The 19,636-nt window shown below is 34.3% G+C and overlaps 1 protein-coding gene across 13 annotated transcripts in view; it reads left to right on the top strand.

The window, feature by feature from the left end:
• Positions 1–19,636, top strand: part of GULP1 (GULP PTB domain containing engulfment adaptor 1) — a 771,890-nt gene that overhangs the window by 724,797 nt on the left and 27,457 nt on the right. For all 13 annotated transcript variants that reach the window (XM_058711639.1, XM_058711708.1, XM_058711659.1 and 10 more), the window contains one exon: positions 4,606–4,743. In XM_058711639.1, coding sequence (XP_058567622.1) covers positions 4,606–4,743 — 138 coding nt within the window. The remainder of the gene's footprint in view (positions 1–4,605; positions 4,744–19,636) is intronic.

Here is a 19,636-nt window from a genome sequence, read left to right as displayed (position 1 = left end):
GCCTGCTTCAGATTCTGTGTCTCCTTCTCTCTCTGCCCCTCCCCAGCTTGCACTCTGTCTCTCTCTCTCTCTCTCTCTCTCTCAAAAAAATAAACATTAAAAAAAATTAGAATTGACAGTTTAATAATGGCAGATCCTCAGAAGAACACAAAATATAAAGACAAAAGTTCTACAAGATGACCTAACTAACATGTGGGGGTTGGGGTGTAAAAAGAGAGACAGATGGATTATGGAAAGGCAAATATAGTTCAGTGTTATTAGTTGGTGATTCTAAAGTCCCCCATAGTGAGTCTTCCAGGACCGTGAGTTGCCCATTGACAGCCTGTCAACCTTATCACTCTGTTCTCTAAACTTTTGACTGTCAGATGCACAAGCCTCCCCTAACCTAAATCCCATTTACAAAACATCAGTGACGTGGGCTTCAACCAATGCGATTAGCCAATTGACTTTTGAGCATCATATTTTGCCTTACCCAATCAATAGCACCAAAGCTTTTCTTCCCTATCCCAAAGTCTCAGTTTCTATAATTAATAGCTAATTTTCAAAAGACCCAATTGAATTTTTCCCTAAAAGCATAGATTTTCCAAGATTTTAATAGGAAAGAACCATCTCTTTTTTCATTGCTAACAAATCAAAGGGCAATCTTGGGAGTCTTAAATCTTTGAAATGCCTTATAAATTCAATTGTATTACATTTGAATAGAGAACACCTGACTTTTCACATATATAAGAACATAAGAGTATCTGACTCTTCACCAATATATTGCATAAGAACGTTAGAGTACCTGACTCTTTACCCATATATAGAATGTACCATTTTTTAAATCTTTTAAAAAAAGAAACAAACAAAAAAGGATTTACCAGCTTTGGTGAATATCAGTACCCCTAGGAGACTCCTGAGAATGCTGATTGCTGGAGTCCACTCAGGATTTTCAGATCCAGAATCTGCAGAACTAGACTGAGTATCTCTATCATAAGAAAAAAAAAAACACTAAAGACACCTGTTCATGTGACTCTGATACAGCTTGTGTGCAGACATGTATTTAGGAACTACTATTTGAGGAGACCTAAGTGAATCAGAACAAAATCTGTCATTCATTTTATTTTGGTATATTTATTTTATTTAGTCGTAATTAAAAAATATTATGTTCCTAAAATAAGTTTATTTATAGTAAAATATACATGTATGGTGCAGGATTTAAAAATTCATTGTTAATCTAACATGGACTTCATAGAAAATAGGCTCTTTTTCTATGCCATTTGGATGGATGAAAATAGAAGTGAAAAGCAATCTCAATTTGCTCCAATATCTTTCCGTCTGTATCTTTTCCCCTTTCTGCTTTTCTTACTTGTCCTTCAAATGAGGATTATGCAGTACTGAAAGAGGTGGTATAGATGAATTGGGGATTTACTTATTTTTTGTTCCAACTCCAATAAAATACTGTGGTGTTAAAGTTTAATTGTGTTCTCACTGTGACATTGTGTTCTTGAGTCTGTCCTGTCTCTTCAAAAATTAGTGCTACATTTAAAATTCATAAAGATCTATCACAACAAAAAATTCACTAAAATAATAAAATTGCAAGTTTTAGCTTTTCAGTCTTTTTTTTTTTTTTTTATTTATTTTTTAATATATGAAATTTACTGTCAAATTGGTTTCCATACAACACCCAGTGCTCATCCCAAAAGGTGCCCTCCTCAATACCCATCACCCACCCTGCCCTCCCTCCCACCCCCCATCAACCCTCAGTTTGTTCTCAGTTTTTAACAGTCTCTTATGCTTTGGCTCTCTCCCACTCTAACCTCTTTTTTTTTTTTTTTTTCCCTTCCCCTCCCCCATGGGTTTCTGTTACGTTTCTCAGGATCCACATAAGAGTGAAACCATATGGTATCTGTCTTTCTCTGTATGGCTTATTTCACTTAGCATCACACTCTCCAGTTCCATCCACGTTGCTACAAAAGGCCATATTTCATTCTTTCTCATTGCCATGTAGTATTCCATTGTGTATATAAACCACAATTTCTTTATCCATTTATCAGTTGATGGACATTTAGGCTCTTTCCATAATTTGGCGATTGTTGAGAGTGCTGCTATAAACATTGGGGTACAAGTGCCCCTATGCATCAGTACTCCTGTATCCCTTGGATAAATTCCTAGCAGTGCTATTGCTGGGTCATAGGGTAGGTCTATTTTTAATTTTTTGAGGAACCTCCACACTGCTTTCCAGAGCGGCTGCACCAATTTGCATTCCCACCAACAGTGCAAGAGGGTTCCCGTCTCTCCACATCCTCTCCAGCATCTATAGTCTCCTGATTTCTTCATTTTGGCCACTCTGACTGGCGTGAGGTGGTATCTGAGTGTGGTTTTGATTTGTATTTCCCTGATGAGGAGCGACGTTGAACATCTTTTCATGTGCCTGTTGGCCATCCGGATGTCTTCTTTAGAGAAGTGTCTATTCATGTTTTCTGCCCATTTCTTCACTGGGTTATTTGTTTTTCGGGTGTGGAGTTTGATGAGCTCTTTATAGATTTTGGATACTAGCCCTTTGTCCGATGTGTCATTTGCTTCAGTCTTCTTTTGTAGGAAGAGAACTCTGCTAATTTAAAGAAAAATTATGATGATTCTCAACTGTTATTACCAAAGGCTATCTGTGGCCATACTGGTTCATGAGTGAACAAGGGACTGTGTTTTACCACCAGCTTATGTAAATGGTGTGTTTTCATGTTACTTGTGATTTCTCCTTCAAATGGAAAAAAAATGAATTATCTGTCCATATTATAATGGTATTTCTTCTATATATCATTAACATGATTTTTTTTAAATGATTATTTTTGAGAGAGAGAGAGAGAGTGAGCATGAGCTGGGGAGGGGCAGAGAGAAAGGGAGAAGAAGAGAATCCTAAGCAACCTCCCGGCTGTCAGCACAGAGCCCAACATGGGGCTCCATCTCAGGAACTGTGAGATCACGACCTGAGCCGAAATCAAGAGTTGGATGCTTAACCAACTGAGCCACCCAGGTGCCCCTATCATTAATGTGATTATACAATTAATAAACTGGTGGTGTAGACCTGATGTCAGCATTTGGGAACTACAGTGTGCCTGGGTATTGTTTGATTGACTATGTTAACATTAAAACAAAAATAAAGTCTGTGAGAAAGAGACTGGTCAATCGGACAAAGTATACAAAGACAGTCTCATAAAATGTGGTCATTGTCCATCTTGGCACTAATCACAAGAAAGGAGAGATGTCATCAGAGGCCTCAGTAAGTTGAGCCCCTCTTTCTGACATTGTTCCTTCCTGCTGTTGAAATGGATGGATCAGGGGCACCTAGGTGGGTCAGTCGGTTAAGCATCCGACTTCGGCTCAGGTTCTGATCTCACAGTTGATGAGTTCGAGCCCCAAGTCGGGCTCTGTGCTGACAGCTTGGAGCCTGGAGCCTGCTTCGGATTCTGTGTCTCCCTCTCTGTCTGCCCCTCCCCTGCTCATGCTCTGTCTCTGTCTCTGTCTCTCTGTCAAAAATAAATAAACATTAAAAAAAAAAAAAAAGAAATGGATGGATCAGGCTATCTAGTAATGACAAAAACATTACAATCATATAGTAATAGTATACTTCCTCATTCTAATTTTCATGCTTCTTGATGACTGATCATTTGGTTTATACACAGGGAAAGAATACAGTGCTATAAACAAATTCTCCTAATATTTATGTGTACACCTTATGTACTCATTTTTAGTCTAATGAGCAGTAATGTGAATCAGAGTGATCAAATCTCATCAAGCTGACACATCAAACTCTGAACCTGGAAAGATGTAGTGACAGATGCTATAGTTACAAAATATATAATATATATAACTGTGACAGTATAAAAATGTATTTATTGTATTATTTATTTCTATATATTATTTATTATTATATTATGTATTATATAATATGCATATTATATAATACATAATATATATTATTTATTTTATACTATCTATTATATACATATCATATGATATATTATTTATTATATATATGTGTATAGTTGCAGTGTTTATCTTTCTGATTAGGAGAGTTGATTCAGTAATTTAGATGCTGGATGTATACACCTTCCTGATGAAGGCATGTAAAATACAATTTGATATGAAAACTAAGGATGAAATGATAGTATGTTTCATATGAAATTGTGTGCAGATGAAGTTATGTAATGCTAGTGAGTATCAGTAAGAAAAAATGAAAATGTTCTGGTTAAAAAGGGTCCTGCTAATTATATAACCTTCCAGAAGTATCTTAATTCTCTGGGCCTTAATGTCCTTCTAAATAAAATTTCAAGGTTCAAAGTAATTGTCTCTTAAGATCCCTTGTAGCTCAGAAAGTCCTGGCACCCCTGATTCTCTTGTATTTTGCTTCTTGTCTTCTAAGTCCTACTGAGATGACTGCCTTCGTTTAATCTGAGTTAGGAGGTCCATCTCCATTACGTATTTGTTTAAATTTGGGTGTATGTAATTATAAACCAAAGTTTGACAGATGATTGTTTCACCTTTAAAGTCAAGTATAACACAAGCTGGTATTTCAGAAAATGGACAAGAATCTCTTCAACTGTTTATTTCCATTTGTGTTCACAGGAAGTCCAACACAATTGCCAGCTTCATAGAATATCATTTTGTGCTGATGATAAAACTGACAAGAGGATATTCACTTTCATATGCAAAGATTCTGAGTCAAATAAACATTTGTGCTATGTATTTGACAGCGAAAAGTGTGTAAGTATGCCAGATGTTTTAGGGTGGTTTGCTCTGTTTTACAAGCCAGGAATTGTCTTGTTTCCAGCATTAGTAAAGTATTTGGAAATGAATAAGGTCTGCAAATACTTAGCTACACTAATAGGTTCATCCTGTCATGAGAATATGCTTCAGGATTTCATCCCTAACTGAATTCTCATGTTCATGGGCACAAGCTTGCATGCAGATTTCTTTCCTTAGAACGTCATGCCTGCTTATGTTATGCATTTATTTCTCTTATAATCATTTATTTCTAACTTCAATCTCAAATGTAGCTTAGTAATAGGCACATAATGCAAAGAGTAATGGTGAGCAGAGTTTTTTTTTTTTTTTTCTAAAATGTGATGGATATGATAAAAATAACTATTTTAAACTGCAGGAAATAAAATCTGTATGGCTCCATTAAAAAAATCTCCAGTACTTTGAAAAGCTGGTTCTTGATTTTTGTTACTTAGAGAACTTAATATAATGAAAGGTAAATAGAATTGTATATGCATGAGTATGTGTCTGCGTGCATGTGTGTTAGCTTGTGAATGTAATCTAATGTTCTCAGCAAGTAAAATCAATTAGGGAATTCTAAAGTTAAGTCCTACAATAGTTCTTTTAATCATCTGGAATCTTCAGAAAACCCCATGTGTTGATTACAAGCATAAGCCAATGCTAATCATAATCTGGTCTGACGTCCTGTTCTAAAACATAAGGTATGAATTCCAAACACACATTGCAGCTATTAATGGCTTTAATGAAGGAAGAACAGCTAACCTCAACAACATTGTTGACTTAGATGAAAAAAGAACTTAATTCATTTATTGCTTATTTTTCATGCTGTTAAAAATAGCAAAGGATTAATAATATTATCACTCGTATGTAATTTATTTCTCTGGTTCGAGTAGGTGAGCATCTTAAATACCTTTTTATTTGTCCATATAACTCCTACATTAGGTGGACAATAGATGCTCAATAATTTTTTCCTTATAGAAAAAAAAGGACCATATAGAAAATTTTACAAAAAGTAGAGCAAGTTATTATATGTATTTTTAAGCTCTAAAGCTCTAAAAATGCAAACTAATGTCCTAAGCTTCTTGGCATCATAGTACTTTTTGAGAAATTAATGAACATTATGGAACATCTCATCAGAAAAATATGTTCATCCATATGACAATATTATATGCACAATAAAGCATTTTATATAAAATAAAGTACAAGTTGTTTTTGAAATTTATCCTATTGAATGAATGCATTATATTTAATATTCCAAGTGTTTTTTAAGAGCATGATCATTTGCAGATGTTTTTCTCTATGTGATTGAGAAGATGAAAGTTGATATTTGTTGGATTTCAGCTTCTATGTGTAAGATATCATAACCATTTACCACATACACCAGGCAGTAAACTCAGTTGTCCTTCTTTCTTGCTTTATATGTAGAAATAAACAGCCTTGGGGCCTTTGAAATATTCATAATTATAATTAATTATAAATATTAGCCTTCCTATAGTTTTGTGTCACATGTTTTTATTTGATCCTCATCCAGATTTATTGGATAATTTAAAATATAAGCTTGCCAGAATCCCTGCATAGTTATATTGTTTCAAGAGTATAAACTGTATTTCACCCGAATTGTAATTGTTTGTAATTGATTTCAAGAATTTAAATTCCTTGACCAATTATTCTCTTTGGATATAGCATATTAGCTTCTTTTTTTCTTGAAGGTTGAAAATAATTTATTGAAACTTAATTCAGCGGCTTACAGTATTAATGGGTATAAAAGGAAGGCTCTTTGTTTTCCAATTAAAAAAACAAGTTCATTTTGATTGAGGCTTGAGCTCAGGAAATCTATGTTTAACAAGTTCACCAACTGATTCTGCTGCAGGTAGATGGAAGTTGGGACTCTGAAAAGAGGTCCAAGATATTTCTCCAATTATAAGTGCACATGACTTTCATGAACTCAAAGAGGCTATGTTTCATCAGAATTTTATTATATCATTTTCACCTCAAGGTTTTATTTGCTTTAATTGTAATAATGACTATATTTATAAAATTCATTTGATATGTATGTAGAATTTTGACATGCCATCCTCTTTAATTGTCATTTTAAATAACTAATCATGGAGGATTAAAACAGGAAAAGAAATTATGACCCACTTGGCAGAACTTTTTCTGCTTACTTTACGATACCAAGGCCAGAGAGTTGAGTGACTTTACCAGTTTACAAAGTTAGGTAGTAACAGAATCAGATTCAAATTTAAGACCTTAGATTGTCATTGTAGCATTCATCCCATCATGCTCTATTATTTCCATAACTGTGACCTGTTCCAGAGCCCATTGGCTCTTATTGGGGCTTTTGTCTTATCTACTCATTGTATCTTTTGAGTACTTCTGTGAAGTTGTTGCGTTTGAAAGACAGATAAAACCGATCATAGTATGTCACAAGACTGGAATTCAGTACTGTGGATCATTGTGGATCACATGGGGAACTAGAATACCCAACCTGGCCAAGAAATAAGGAAGAGAGTCCAAATGAGGAAGCTGAACTTCTTCTTCACCAGGCAGTAATGAAGTAGTGCTCCCCACTCCCATTCCTCTACTGGAATTGTGTCAGAGTAAGCCACTAAAACACTAAGCTTAAATGATTTCTAGTCTTATAATATTGTTTTTTGTATTTTTTTTAACGTTTATTTATTTTTTGAGAAACAGAGCAGGAGCAGGGGAGAAGCAGAGAGAGAGGAGGAGTCAGAGAATCCAAAGCAGGCTGCAGGCTCTGAGCTGCCAGCACAGAGCCCAACACGGGACTCAAACTCGTGAACTGTGAGATCATGACCTGAGCTGAAGTTGGATGCTTAGCCAACTGAGCCACCCAGGCACCCCTATAATATATTTTTTTAAAGTTTATTTACTTATTTTGAGAGAAAGAGAAAGAGAGAAAGTGCAAGCAGGGGAGGGGTAGAGAGAGAGGAAGAGAGAGAATCTAAAGCATTCTCCACAGAGCCTGACATGGGGTTTGATCTCAACCGGTCACTTAACCAACTGAGCCACCCAGGCACCCCAGAGTATTATAATATAATATCCAAAATAGGCAAGATTCAGTTGAAAATCACTCATCATATCAAGAAGTAAGAAGATGTTGAACTAAATAGAAAATTTGAACAGCCCATAACCAGCAAAGAAATTGAATCAGTAATCAAAAATCTCCAAACAAATAAAAGTCCAGGACAAGATGGCTTCCCCCAGGAATTCTACCAGACATTTAAAGAGTTAGTACCTATTGTTCTCAAATTACTCTGAAAAATAGAAATGGAAGGAAAACTTCCAAACTCCTTCTCCAAGGCCAGCATCACCTTGATTCCAAAACCAAAGACCCCACCAAAAAGGAGAATTACAGGCCTATATCCCTGATGCACATGGATGCAAAAACTCTCAACAAGATACTAGCAAATCAAATTCAATAGTACATTGAGAGAATTATTCACCACAATCAAGTGGAATTTATTTCTAGGCTGTAGGTGTGGTTCAATATTCACGTGATACACCACATTAATAAAAGAAATGATAAGAAGCATACAATCCTCTCAATAGATGCAGAAAAAACATTTGACAAAATACAGTATCCAATTTTGATAAAAACCCTCTACAAAGTAGGGATAGATGGTACATACCTCAATGTCATAAAGGCCATGAGCAAATTACCCATAGCCAATATTAACCTTAAAGGGGAAAATCTGACAGCTTTTCCTCTATGGTTAGGCATAAGACAGGGATGTCCACTCTCATCATTACTACTTAACATAGTACTGAAAGTCTTAGCCTCAGCAATCAGAAAACAAAAGGAAATAAAAGGCATGCCAATTGGTAAGGAAAATGTCAAATTTTCGCTATATGCAGATGATATGATCCTCTATGTAGAAAACCCAAAAGACTGCATCAAAAAATTGCTAGAACTAATACATGAATTCAGCAAAGTCACAGGATATAAAATCAATGTATAGTAATCTGCACTATACACCAACAATGAAGCAGCAGAAAAAGAAATCAAAGAATCTATCTTATTTACAGTTGCACCAAAAAACATAAGATACTTAGGAATAAACCTAACCAAAGAGGTAAAGTATCTGTACTCTGAAAACTATAGAACACTCAGGGGTACCTGAGTGGCTCAGTTGGTTGAGCGTCTGACTCTTGATTTCAGCTCAGGTCAAGATCCCAGGGTTGTGGGATCAAGCCCCACATCAGGCTCCACACTGAGCATGGAGTTTACTTATGATTCTTTATCTCTCTCCTTGTGCCCCTTGCCCCCACTTGCACTCTCTTGCTTTCTGTCTAAAATAAAAATAATTTTTAAAAAACCTTTAGGACACTCATGAAAGAAATTGAAGAGGACACAAAGAAATGGAAAAACATTCCAAGTTCATGGATGGGAAGAATATACATTGTTAAAATGTCTATACTACCCAAAGCAATCTACACATATTAATGCAATCCCTATCAAAATACCAACAGCATTTTTCATAAAGCTAGAACAAACAATCCTAAAATTTGTATGGAACCACAAAAGACCCTGAATAACCAAAGCAATCCTGAAAAAGCAAAGCAAATCTGGAGGCATCACAATTCTGGACTCCAAGCTATATTACAAAGCACTAGTCATCAAGGCAGTATGGTACTGGCACAAAAACAGAACATATACATCAATGGAACAGAATAGAAAATCCAGAAATGGACCCACAATCATATGGTCCACTAATCTTTGACAAAGCAGGAAAGAATATCCAATGGAAAAAAGACAGTTTCTTCAATAAATAGTGATGGGAAAACTGGACAGCATCATGCAGAAGAATGAAAATGGACCACTTTCTAACACAAAAATAAATTCAAAATGGATGAAAGACCTAAATGTGAGACAGGAAACCATCAGAATCTTAGAGGATAACACAGGTAGCAACCTGTTTGATCTCATTTGTAGCAACTTTTTACTAGACCCATCTCTGGAGGCAATAAAAACAAAAGCAAAAATGAACTCGTGTGACTTTATCAAGATAAAAAGCTTCTGCACCGTGAAAGAAAAGAAACAATCAACAAAACAAAAAAGCAACCTACAGAATGGGAGAAGATATTTCAAATGACACATCTGACAAAGGGTTAGTATCCAGAATGTATAAAGAACTCATCACACTCAACATCCACAACCCAAATAATCCAGTTAAGACATGGGCAGAAGACATGAATAGACAATTTTCAAAAGAAGAACTATAGATGACTAACAGGCTCATGAAAAGATGCTTAACATTACTGATCATCAGGGAAATACAAATCAAAACTACCATGAGCGATTCCCTCACACCTGTCAAAATGGTTAAAATCAACAACATAAGAAGCAACAGGTGTTCCTGATGTGGCAAAAGGGGAACCCTCTTGCATTGTTGGTGGCAAAGCAAACTGGTACAGCCACTCTGGAGAACTGTATGGAGGTTCCTCAAAAGGTTAAAAATAGAAGTACCCTGGGACCCAGCAATTGCACTATTAGGTATTTACCCAAAGAACACAAAAAACTAATTCAAAGGGATACATGCACCTCAATGTATATAGCAGCATTATCCTCACTAGCCAAATTATGGAAACAGCCCAAGTGTTGATCAACTGATGAATGGATAAAGATGAGGTATAAATATACAATGGAATAGTTGTCAGCCATAAAAAAAGAATAAAATCTTGCCATTTGCAATGACATGAATGGAGCTACAGAGTATTATGCTAAGCGAAATAAGTGAGTCAAAAAAGACAAACACCATATGATTTCACTTATATGTGGAATTTAAGAAACAAAACAAATGAGCAAAGGGAAAAGGAAAGAGAGACAAATCAAGAAACAAACTCTTAACTATAGTGAACTGATGATTACCAGAGAGGGGGTGTGGGAGGTATGAGTTAAAAAAAGAAAGAAAATAGAAACAAAAATACTTTCTAATGTGATTCTAAATAGGCATTTCATAAGGCAATTATATTATAACCTGGAAAGTTGAAGAGATGTAAAAAGAGGTAAGTTTTCTACATGTCACCTGACCTGAAAAATGATAACACTAGTAGACTGTGATTATACAAATATGCAAATATATTTGTGATTATAAAAATATAATATGCATCCTAAAGCAATCATTAAAAATCTATATAATGAGATACTTTTAAAAGTACTATGGAAAAGTCAAATTTTTATTGTAAAAGTATTTCAAAAACTCACAACAATACAGTGAAAAAAAATAGAGAAAATAGGTGACAGAAAAGAAAAATTTAAATGGCACACTTAAGCTTTAATGTATCAAAAATCACATTCAGTGTAAATGATCTAAAAACACCAAATAAAAGAGATTGTTAGAGTAAAGAACTCAAATGTCCATCGATGGGTGAATGGATAAAGAAGATGTGGTATATATGCACAATGGAGTATTACTCGGCAATCAAAAAGAATGAAATCTTGCCATTTGCAAGTACGTGGGCGGAACTGGAGGGTATTATGCTAAATGAAATCAGTCAGTCAGAGAAAGACAAAAATCATGTGACTTCACTCATATGGGGGCTTTAAGAGCCAAACAGATGAACATAAGGGAAGGGAAACAACAATAATATAAAAACAGGAAGGGGGACAAAACATAAGAGACTCATATATATGGAGAACAAACAAAAGGTTACTGGAGGGGGTATGGGAGGGGGGATGGGCTAAATGGGTAAGGGGCACTAAGGAATCTATTCCTGAAATCATTAGTGCACTATATGCTAACTAATTTGGATATAAATTTTTAAAAATAAAAAATAAAACAAGTTAAAAAAAACGAATCCAGGTATATATTTTCTACAAGAAACTTGTTGCAGATATAGTGATATGGGTGATACAGGTAGATTGAAAATAAAAGAATATAAAAATTATATCATGTAAACATTACTTAAAGCAAAAGTATACTAATATCAGATAAATTAGACTTCAAAATAAAGAAAATTATGAGAGACATTGAAAGACTTTATATAAAGATAAAAGGGTCATACCACCAAGAAGGCCACCTAAATGTGTATAACCAAACAATAAACTTGCAAAGTAAGTGAAACAAAAACGGATGGAACTCAAAGGAAACACAGGATAAATAGACTATGCACAATTATAGTTAAAGACTTCACTACTACCACTCTCCCCAAAATTAATAGAACAACTAGAAAGGAAATCATATAGAATATAGAATTACTCATCAACCTTATCAGCCAATGGGATCTGATTAATAGCTATAGGGATCTTCATTCAACAACAGCAGAATGCACATTGTCTTCTAGTGTCAAAGGAGCATGTACCAAAATAAACCATATTCTGGACTATAAAATAAATCTGAAATATCGTAAGGAATTGAAACAATAGGGTGCCTGGGTGGCTTGGTTAAGCATCTGCCTTCAGCTCAGGTCATGATCTCACAGTCTGTGAATTCCAGCCCTGAGTCGGGCTCTGTGCTGACAGCTCAGAGCCTGGAGTCTGCTTCAAATTCTGTGTCTCCCTCTCTCTCTGCCCCTCCCTCACTTGTGCTCTCTGTCTCTGTCTCTCTCTCAAAAATAATAAACACAAAAAATTTTTTTAAAAAAATTGAAACAACAAGGAAATCAATTTACAGATCAGTAACAAAATTCTTCAAAAATTGGAGATGAAACATCATACTTGCAAATATTCTGTATGTCAGAGAGGATTTCTCAAAGGAAACTTAAAATGCAGTGAAATGTATATAAGTGAAATAGAATGTTATCAGCATTTGTGTAATGCAGCTAAAACAGTGCCGAGAGAAATTTATGACAACTAAATTAATACATTAGAGAAAAGGAAGTCTCAAGTCAGTGATCTAAGCTCCTATTTCAAGTCCTTAGAAACAAACCTAAAGGAAGAAAATAAGAATGATAAAAGGAGAAATTAATAAAATTGAAAACAAAAACAATAGAGAAACTAAAGAAACAGAGCTGGTTCTTTGAAAGATCATAAAAGTATCTAAATTTTAGTGAGATTAGCAAAGTAAAAATGAAAAAGAACAGACAGTAGTTACCAGTGTCAGGAATGAAACAGATTTAACTGCAGACCCTCAGATAGCAAAGGAACAATAAGAGAATACTATAAATAACTGTATGCACAAAAAATTGACAATATAGATGAATTGGATCAATTTCTTAAGAGATAAATACTACCATAAATCACCAAACATTAAATATATAACTTGGATAGGCCTCTTACACCAAAGGTAATGGAATTTATAATTTAAAACTTATTAAAAGAAAACTCTTCATGCCTAGATAGTTTCACTGGAGGAATCTATTAAATGCTTATAGAGGAATTAACATCCTGCACAACCTATTTCAAAAAACAGAAGAGATGAGAGTACCCCTCAATTCATTTTATGAAACTAGTGTATTCCCTAATACCAAACGAGACAAAGACAGTGAAAAAGAAACAAATTAGAGACCAAGTTATATCCCCAAGGAATATATATGCAAGAATTTCTAATGAATTATTAGCAAATATAATTCTGCAATATATAAAAGGAATTACACACCAAGACCAGGTAGAGTGTGTTCCAGGGATACAGTCTTGTCCAGCATTCAAAAATCCAACCATGTGATCAATCATGTTAATAGGCTTTAGAAGAAAAACCATATGATCATATCAGTCAATGCTTAAAAAAAATTGTAAAAATCAACACTCATTCAGGGCTAGAAACTCAGAAAAATAGCAATACAAGAAACTTTATTTGACAAAGAACATTTAAGACTATAGGTTACATTTTACTTAGTGGTGAAAAAGCTGAATGCCTTCCTCCCAAGACTGAGAACGAGGCAAGGATTTTTACTCTACTACTCTTACTAAACACAGTCCTGGAAGTTCTAGACTTCGCAATAAGGCAAAATAAGAAAATAAAAAGCAAAAGATTGTAAAAGAAGAAATATTACTTCAAAAGATTCCAACAAAAACACCTAGATCTAATAAACGAGTTCAACAAGGTGGCAGAATACATGATAAATATACAAAAATCAATTGTATTGCTGTATATGAGCAATGAACACATGGATACAAAAATTTACAATTGCTTAAAAAAATACATAGGTGTAAATCTAACCAGAGATGTAAAACTTGTACAGGACTTATATGCTGAAAATTACAAATTGCTTATGAAAGAAATAAAAATAGATATAGATACAAGGAGTGATATGCAATGTTCATAGATTGGAAGACTGAATCTAGTCTGTATGTCAGTTCTCTCCAAATTAATGTACAGGTTTAACACAATTTCTGTCAAAATCATAGGAAGATTTTTTATAGGTATAGGCAAGAGGATTCTAAAATTTATATAAAAAGGCAAATGAACTAGAATTGCTAAAACAGTTTTGAAAAAGACCAATAAAGTAGAAAAAAGTTTACCCTATTTCAAGACTTAATACATACAGTAATCAAGACTGTAGTTTTGGTGAAGGGGCAGAGCAATAGATTAACGAAACAGAGTGGAGAACACAATAGTCAATCCACACAAATATATACCACTGATTTTTGATAAAGGCACAAAAGTGATGCAACACATGCAAAATGCAAAAGATATCCTTTTCAATAAATGGTGCTTGTGAAGTTGGACCTCCATGGGTATATAAAATGCACAATGACTAAAATCTCACACCTTATACAAAAATTTACTGAAAATGCATCATGGACTTAAATGTAAAATGCACAACTATAAACATTTAGAGAAAAACACAGGGAGAATCTTCAGCGTGTAGGGATAGGCAGAGTTCTCAGACTTGACACCCAAACCAGGACTCATAAATGGAAAAGGTGGCAAATTGGGCTTCATCAAAAATAACATTTGTGTGTATGCATGAAAGGCCTTATGAAGAAGATAAGAAGATTACCTAGAATGAGAAAAAATATTTACAAACTTACATCAGACAAAGAACTTTCAAAACTCAACAGCATGAAAACAATTTATCAAATTGGAAAGTGGGCATAAGATATGAAGGATCATTGCATTGAAGAAGATAGACAGATGGCAAATACACGTGAAAAGATGTTAACATTGGTATCCATTAGGGAAAGGCAAATTAAAATCAAAATGAGGGATCACTATGCAACTATTAGAAAGACTATAATAAAAAATAGTGGGAATACCAGATGTTGGTGTGGAGATGGAAATATGGCCCACTTGTACATAGCTATGAGAATATAAATTGGTACAAACACTGGCATAAACAGTGGGCAATTTCATAAAACACTAAACATGCAACTATAACATGACCCATTTGGGCATTTATCCCAGAGAAATAAAAAATATGTGTGTACACAAAAACCTACACATGAATGTTTATAGCAACTTATTAGTAATAGTCCCAAAGTACAAATAATCTCAGATAATGGGTGAATGGCTAAACAAATTCAAGTACAACAAATTCATGGGATACTACTCAGCAAGAAAAAGGAGTGAACTAGTAATGCATGCAACAACTTCCATGACTCTCCAGATAATTATGGAGTAAAGAAAGTCAATCCCAAAAACTTACATACTATATGATTCCATTTCTATAATATTCTTGAAATGACAGAATTAAAGAAATGGAGAACAGAATAGTGATTTTCAGGGTGTAAGGAAATGGTAAGGGTAGACTGGAAGAGGGTGTGGCTGTAAAACAGCAAGATGAAGGAATTTTGTGGTGATGGAATTATTCTGTATCTTGATTATATTAATATCCATATTGGTTGGTGTGATTTGTAAGATAGTTTTTGCTTGTTTGTTTGTTTTTTGTATTCTGTTACCAATGGGAGAAAGTGCATGAAGGCTACCTAGGATCTCTCTGTATTATTTCCTATAACTGCTTATTAATCTTAAAAATCCTGGAAAATAATTTATGCCCTATTTGGTCCAACCCTTTCATCTTATTTTAGGGAAATCTAGGCCAGAGAGATTTAGTGCCTTCCTCAGAGTCACAAAGCTAGGTAGCAACAGAAGCAGAATTACAGTCCAAGAAACTAGATTCCCATTTCACATTCTTCCATCATGACATATTATTCCCATGACTGTGACCTCTCCAGCCAGAGTCACTCTGCTCTTCCTGGGGCAAAGCTTCATTCTCTTAATTACATGTATTTTATATATTCAGTACTTCTGTGAATTTCTTTCTTTTTTTTTTTTTAAACGTTTATTTATTTTTGACACAGAGAGAGACAGAGCATGAACGGGGGAGGGGCAGAGAGAGAGGGAGACAGAATCGGAAGCAGGCTCCAGGCTCTGAGCCATCAGCCCAGAGCCCGACGCGGGGCTCGAACTCACGGACTGTGAGATCGTGACCTGAGCTGAAGTCGCACGCTTAACCGACTGAGCCACCCAGGCGCCCCTAGTACTTCTGTGAATTTCTAAGAGCTTGCTTGAAATTTAGATGAAGGTCTACCCTAGTATGCCGCAAAACTGGAACTTTATTGGTATCATGTCGTGTTATTATGATTTAATATTTATACAACTACTGTAGTCATCTCATTAAGTTTAAGAAATGAAATTAGAATAAGGATATTCATTATGATATGACTTATTTGGTTTCTGTAATATAAGGTGAATATACAGTCACTATGAACTGTGCAGCCATCATGTTTTCACAGCTTTGTTTCCAAATGTTAATATGTATACTTTATTCACTGGATATTGCACTTGATAAAATTTAAGTAGTAGCCCCAATAAGCAGATGAAAGCTTCTTCCTACGTACACATTTTCTTTAATTATGTTGAGTGAGATGTAAATAAGGCAAAGTTTAAAACTTCTCTCTTATTCTTTTACTAATTGTGAAAAAGGGTTCATGTGTCAAAAGAATTATACGTTATTAGTAATAGAATAATAAAGCTTTCACAAGCTTTATTTGTAAACTATTTATTATATATTCTTATTAATTTCATGTTTGCCTTGTAATAATTTTTTGAAATATATTTTTTTTAATTTAAAACATTCTTGCTCTTTGTATTCATTAAATGATTGGGGAGAAAAATCTTCTTAGCTTAGTCATTCAGGAAACTGGGCTGTTGTAATTACTCAACAAGGAAATTCAAATTAAAAACACTTTGAGATAGCATCACTCATCCAGTAAGGTGACAAAATAAAAAGACTGTTCGTCAATGATGTCAGTGAGAATGAGGAGCAACGAGAACTCTCTTATTGCTGGTGGGAATGTAAAATGGTACAATTACTTTGCAAAACAGTTCAGCTGTTTCTTATAATGTCAAACATAGAGCTATTCTATGATTTAGCATTTCCATTGTAGATATTCAGATTTTGAAAACAGATGTCCACAAAATGATTTTAGAAGAATGTTTGTAGCTGTTTTATTTATAACTAAGATATAACAAATGATACATACAACATCTGAGAAACTCCAAAAGAAGCCAGACAAAAAAGAATATATACTATATGCCTCAGTTTTATGGATACAAGGACAGACAAAACTGATTTATGGTGATGAAATTATAGCAATGGTTACACATAAGAAATGTGATTTGACTGAAAGTAGGCATTGGAGAACTTTCTGGGATGATAGAAATATTCTATATGTTTAGTGATATGGTGGGTGGATATATAGGTATATACATTTATCATAACACAATCTGATTGTGCAATATGATCTATACATTTTATTGCTTATAAAAAAAATCTGAGGCTTGTAGAGCCAAATATTTTGGATATGAATTCAGATTCTCGCCTCACAAACTGAGACCTTCCAGAATTGCAGCCCCGAGGTGCCTGGTTGGTTCAGTCGGTTAAGCATCTGACTTCGGCTCAGGTCATGATCTCATGGTTCGTGGGCTTGAGCCCTGCGTAGGGCTCTCTACTGTCAGTGCAGAGCCTACTTTGGATGCTGTTTCCCTCTCTGTCTCTCTCAAAAATAAATAAACTTAAAAAAAAAAAAGAATTGCAGCCCCCATATGTATTATGGAGGTAATAATAATCCCCATCTCATAAATTAATTATGAGAATCAAGTGAGGTAATGTATGCAAAATATTTACTAGGGAACTAAGTTCTGTTTTAAGAAAAAGACATGTCTTAACATAAAAAGATCATAAAAAGATTATGATTTTTTAAAAGTTATTGTAAACAATTATAACGATATCAAATGTTATTAATGATGAAACAACCTTGTTACCACTGAAATGATTCTATGTAGTGTACATCTTAAGTATTTGAGGGTAATATATTGTCTTATTAAGAGGACAATATAATTTAAAAAGTAGAAAAAAATCATAGTTTACAAATATATCTTATTGTAAAACAAATACAATGAACACATCACCTAAAATTTTAAAGTTAGAGATATAAAAAAATTGGTAATCCTACAATCTATTATAACCACATTTACTATGTTTTAATATTATATGTGATCCTAACAATCAATACAACTCATTTTTTTATATGTAAGCTTTTTCATTAGTTTGAATCATTGAGTACATATGGTTTGGTATCTGGCATTTTCATTTCTTTAATATTCCTTAATGTAGCTCCCCCCCCCACTTTTTTCTACTTTTGTTGTAAGACCAATGGTATTTAATATAATTTTCAGCATATATTTTGTATTCTTTAGTTTCCTGAGTTAAACACTGTAAATTTCTTTTTTGATGACTAAAAGCCCTCCTTAAACATTTAGTGAACTACAAAAATGACAATGTCTTAATTAAATCTGTGTTATTCATAAAAAAGACTCAACTATAGAGAACAAACTGTGGGTTGCTGGAAGGGAGGTAGGGGGATGGGCTAAATGTGATGGGGATTAAGGAGGGCACTTGTGTGATGAGCACTGAGTGTTATATGTAAGTGATAACTCACCAAATTCTACTCCTGAAACTAATATTACACCATATGTTAACTAACTAGAATTTAAGTAAACACTTGAAACATTAAAAAAATGTGTTATTAAACAAGCATATTTTCAATTTAGATTTTTAATAGCGTATCACAAAGTTTTAGGATTTGCAGCAAATTAAAGCGTGGCATTTTCAAGATTTAATATTACCACTAGTTTTTAATGTCATCTGGAAGTCTTATAATTCAATAGGACTTATTCATGATGTGTTAAATCAATTAATGCCTCTACCAATATTTTTAAATAAAATGTTAATAAACTAAATACATTTTTATTTAGTGTTTACATTGTGCAAGACACTGATACCAGTCCAGGTATGAATGAGGAAGGAATGAACTGGTGGACCCAGGACATCTGTGGCAGTTTCTGCTTGATCAACCAGAAACTGAATTGTTTATAAGGCCAAATTCAAATGATAGATCTATGTTGTTTAACTGAACAACAAATAATATGGTTTACTATCACTTAATATTGGGAGTTTTCATATAAAAGTTCAGATTTCTGACCTCATCTCACATATTTAAAATCTGACGACTCTGAGTTGGAATTGCCCATTTCCACAAGCCAACAATGAATTGGAACTGAGTTCTCCACTTAGAGAGGGCATACCTCAAGTTTTCCGGGACACCACCCAGCCCGCCTCATTCAAGTTACCTGCCATGTTCAACATGCCCTCCTCATTAGCAAGAGCAAATAAGTAGCAAGAGAAAAGAGAGACTGCAGTTTGGGCACTGTGCTTTCTTTTAATAGGCGCCACATATTTGATGAAAGAAGAAAAACAAACTGGGAAAAAATACTATGATAAAATAGATGAGAGGGTGGATAGAACTCTTGCTTCCAACTTCAACAGCTTTCACTTAATGATCAAAACTTTTTTAATGTTGTGCATGGGTAGGCATTGAATTATCATGTTACCAAAGACTACTTGGTTCATTTACTATCTCTCTTACCTGCAGCCGTCTGCCTTTTGAAGTTCCTCATGTGAATGT

This window comes from Neofelis nebulosa, chromosome 2 (assembly GCF_028018385.1).
Source record: "Neofelis nebulosa isolate mNeoNeb1 chromosome 2, mNeoNeb1.pri, whole genome shotgun sequence".
In the NCBI taxonomy this organism is placed as follows: domain Eukaryota; kingdom Metazoa; phylum Chordata; class Mammalia; order Carnivora; family Felidae; genus Neofelis; species Neofelis nebulosa.
Note: the sequence above shows the minus strand (reverse complement) of the source record. Positions and strands in the feature narration are given on the sequence as shown.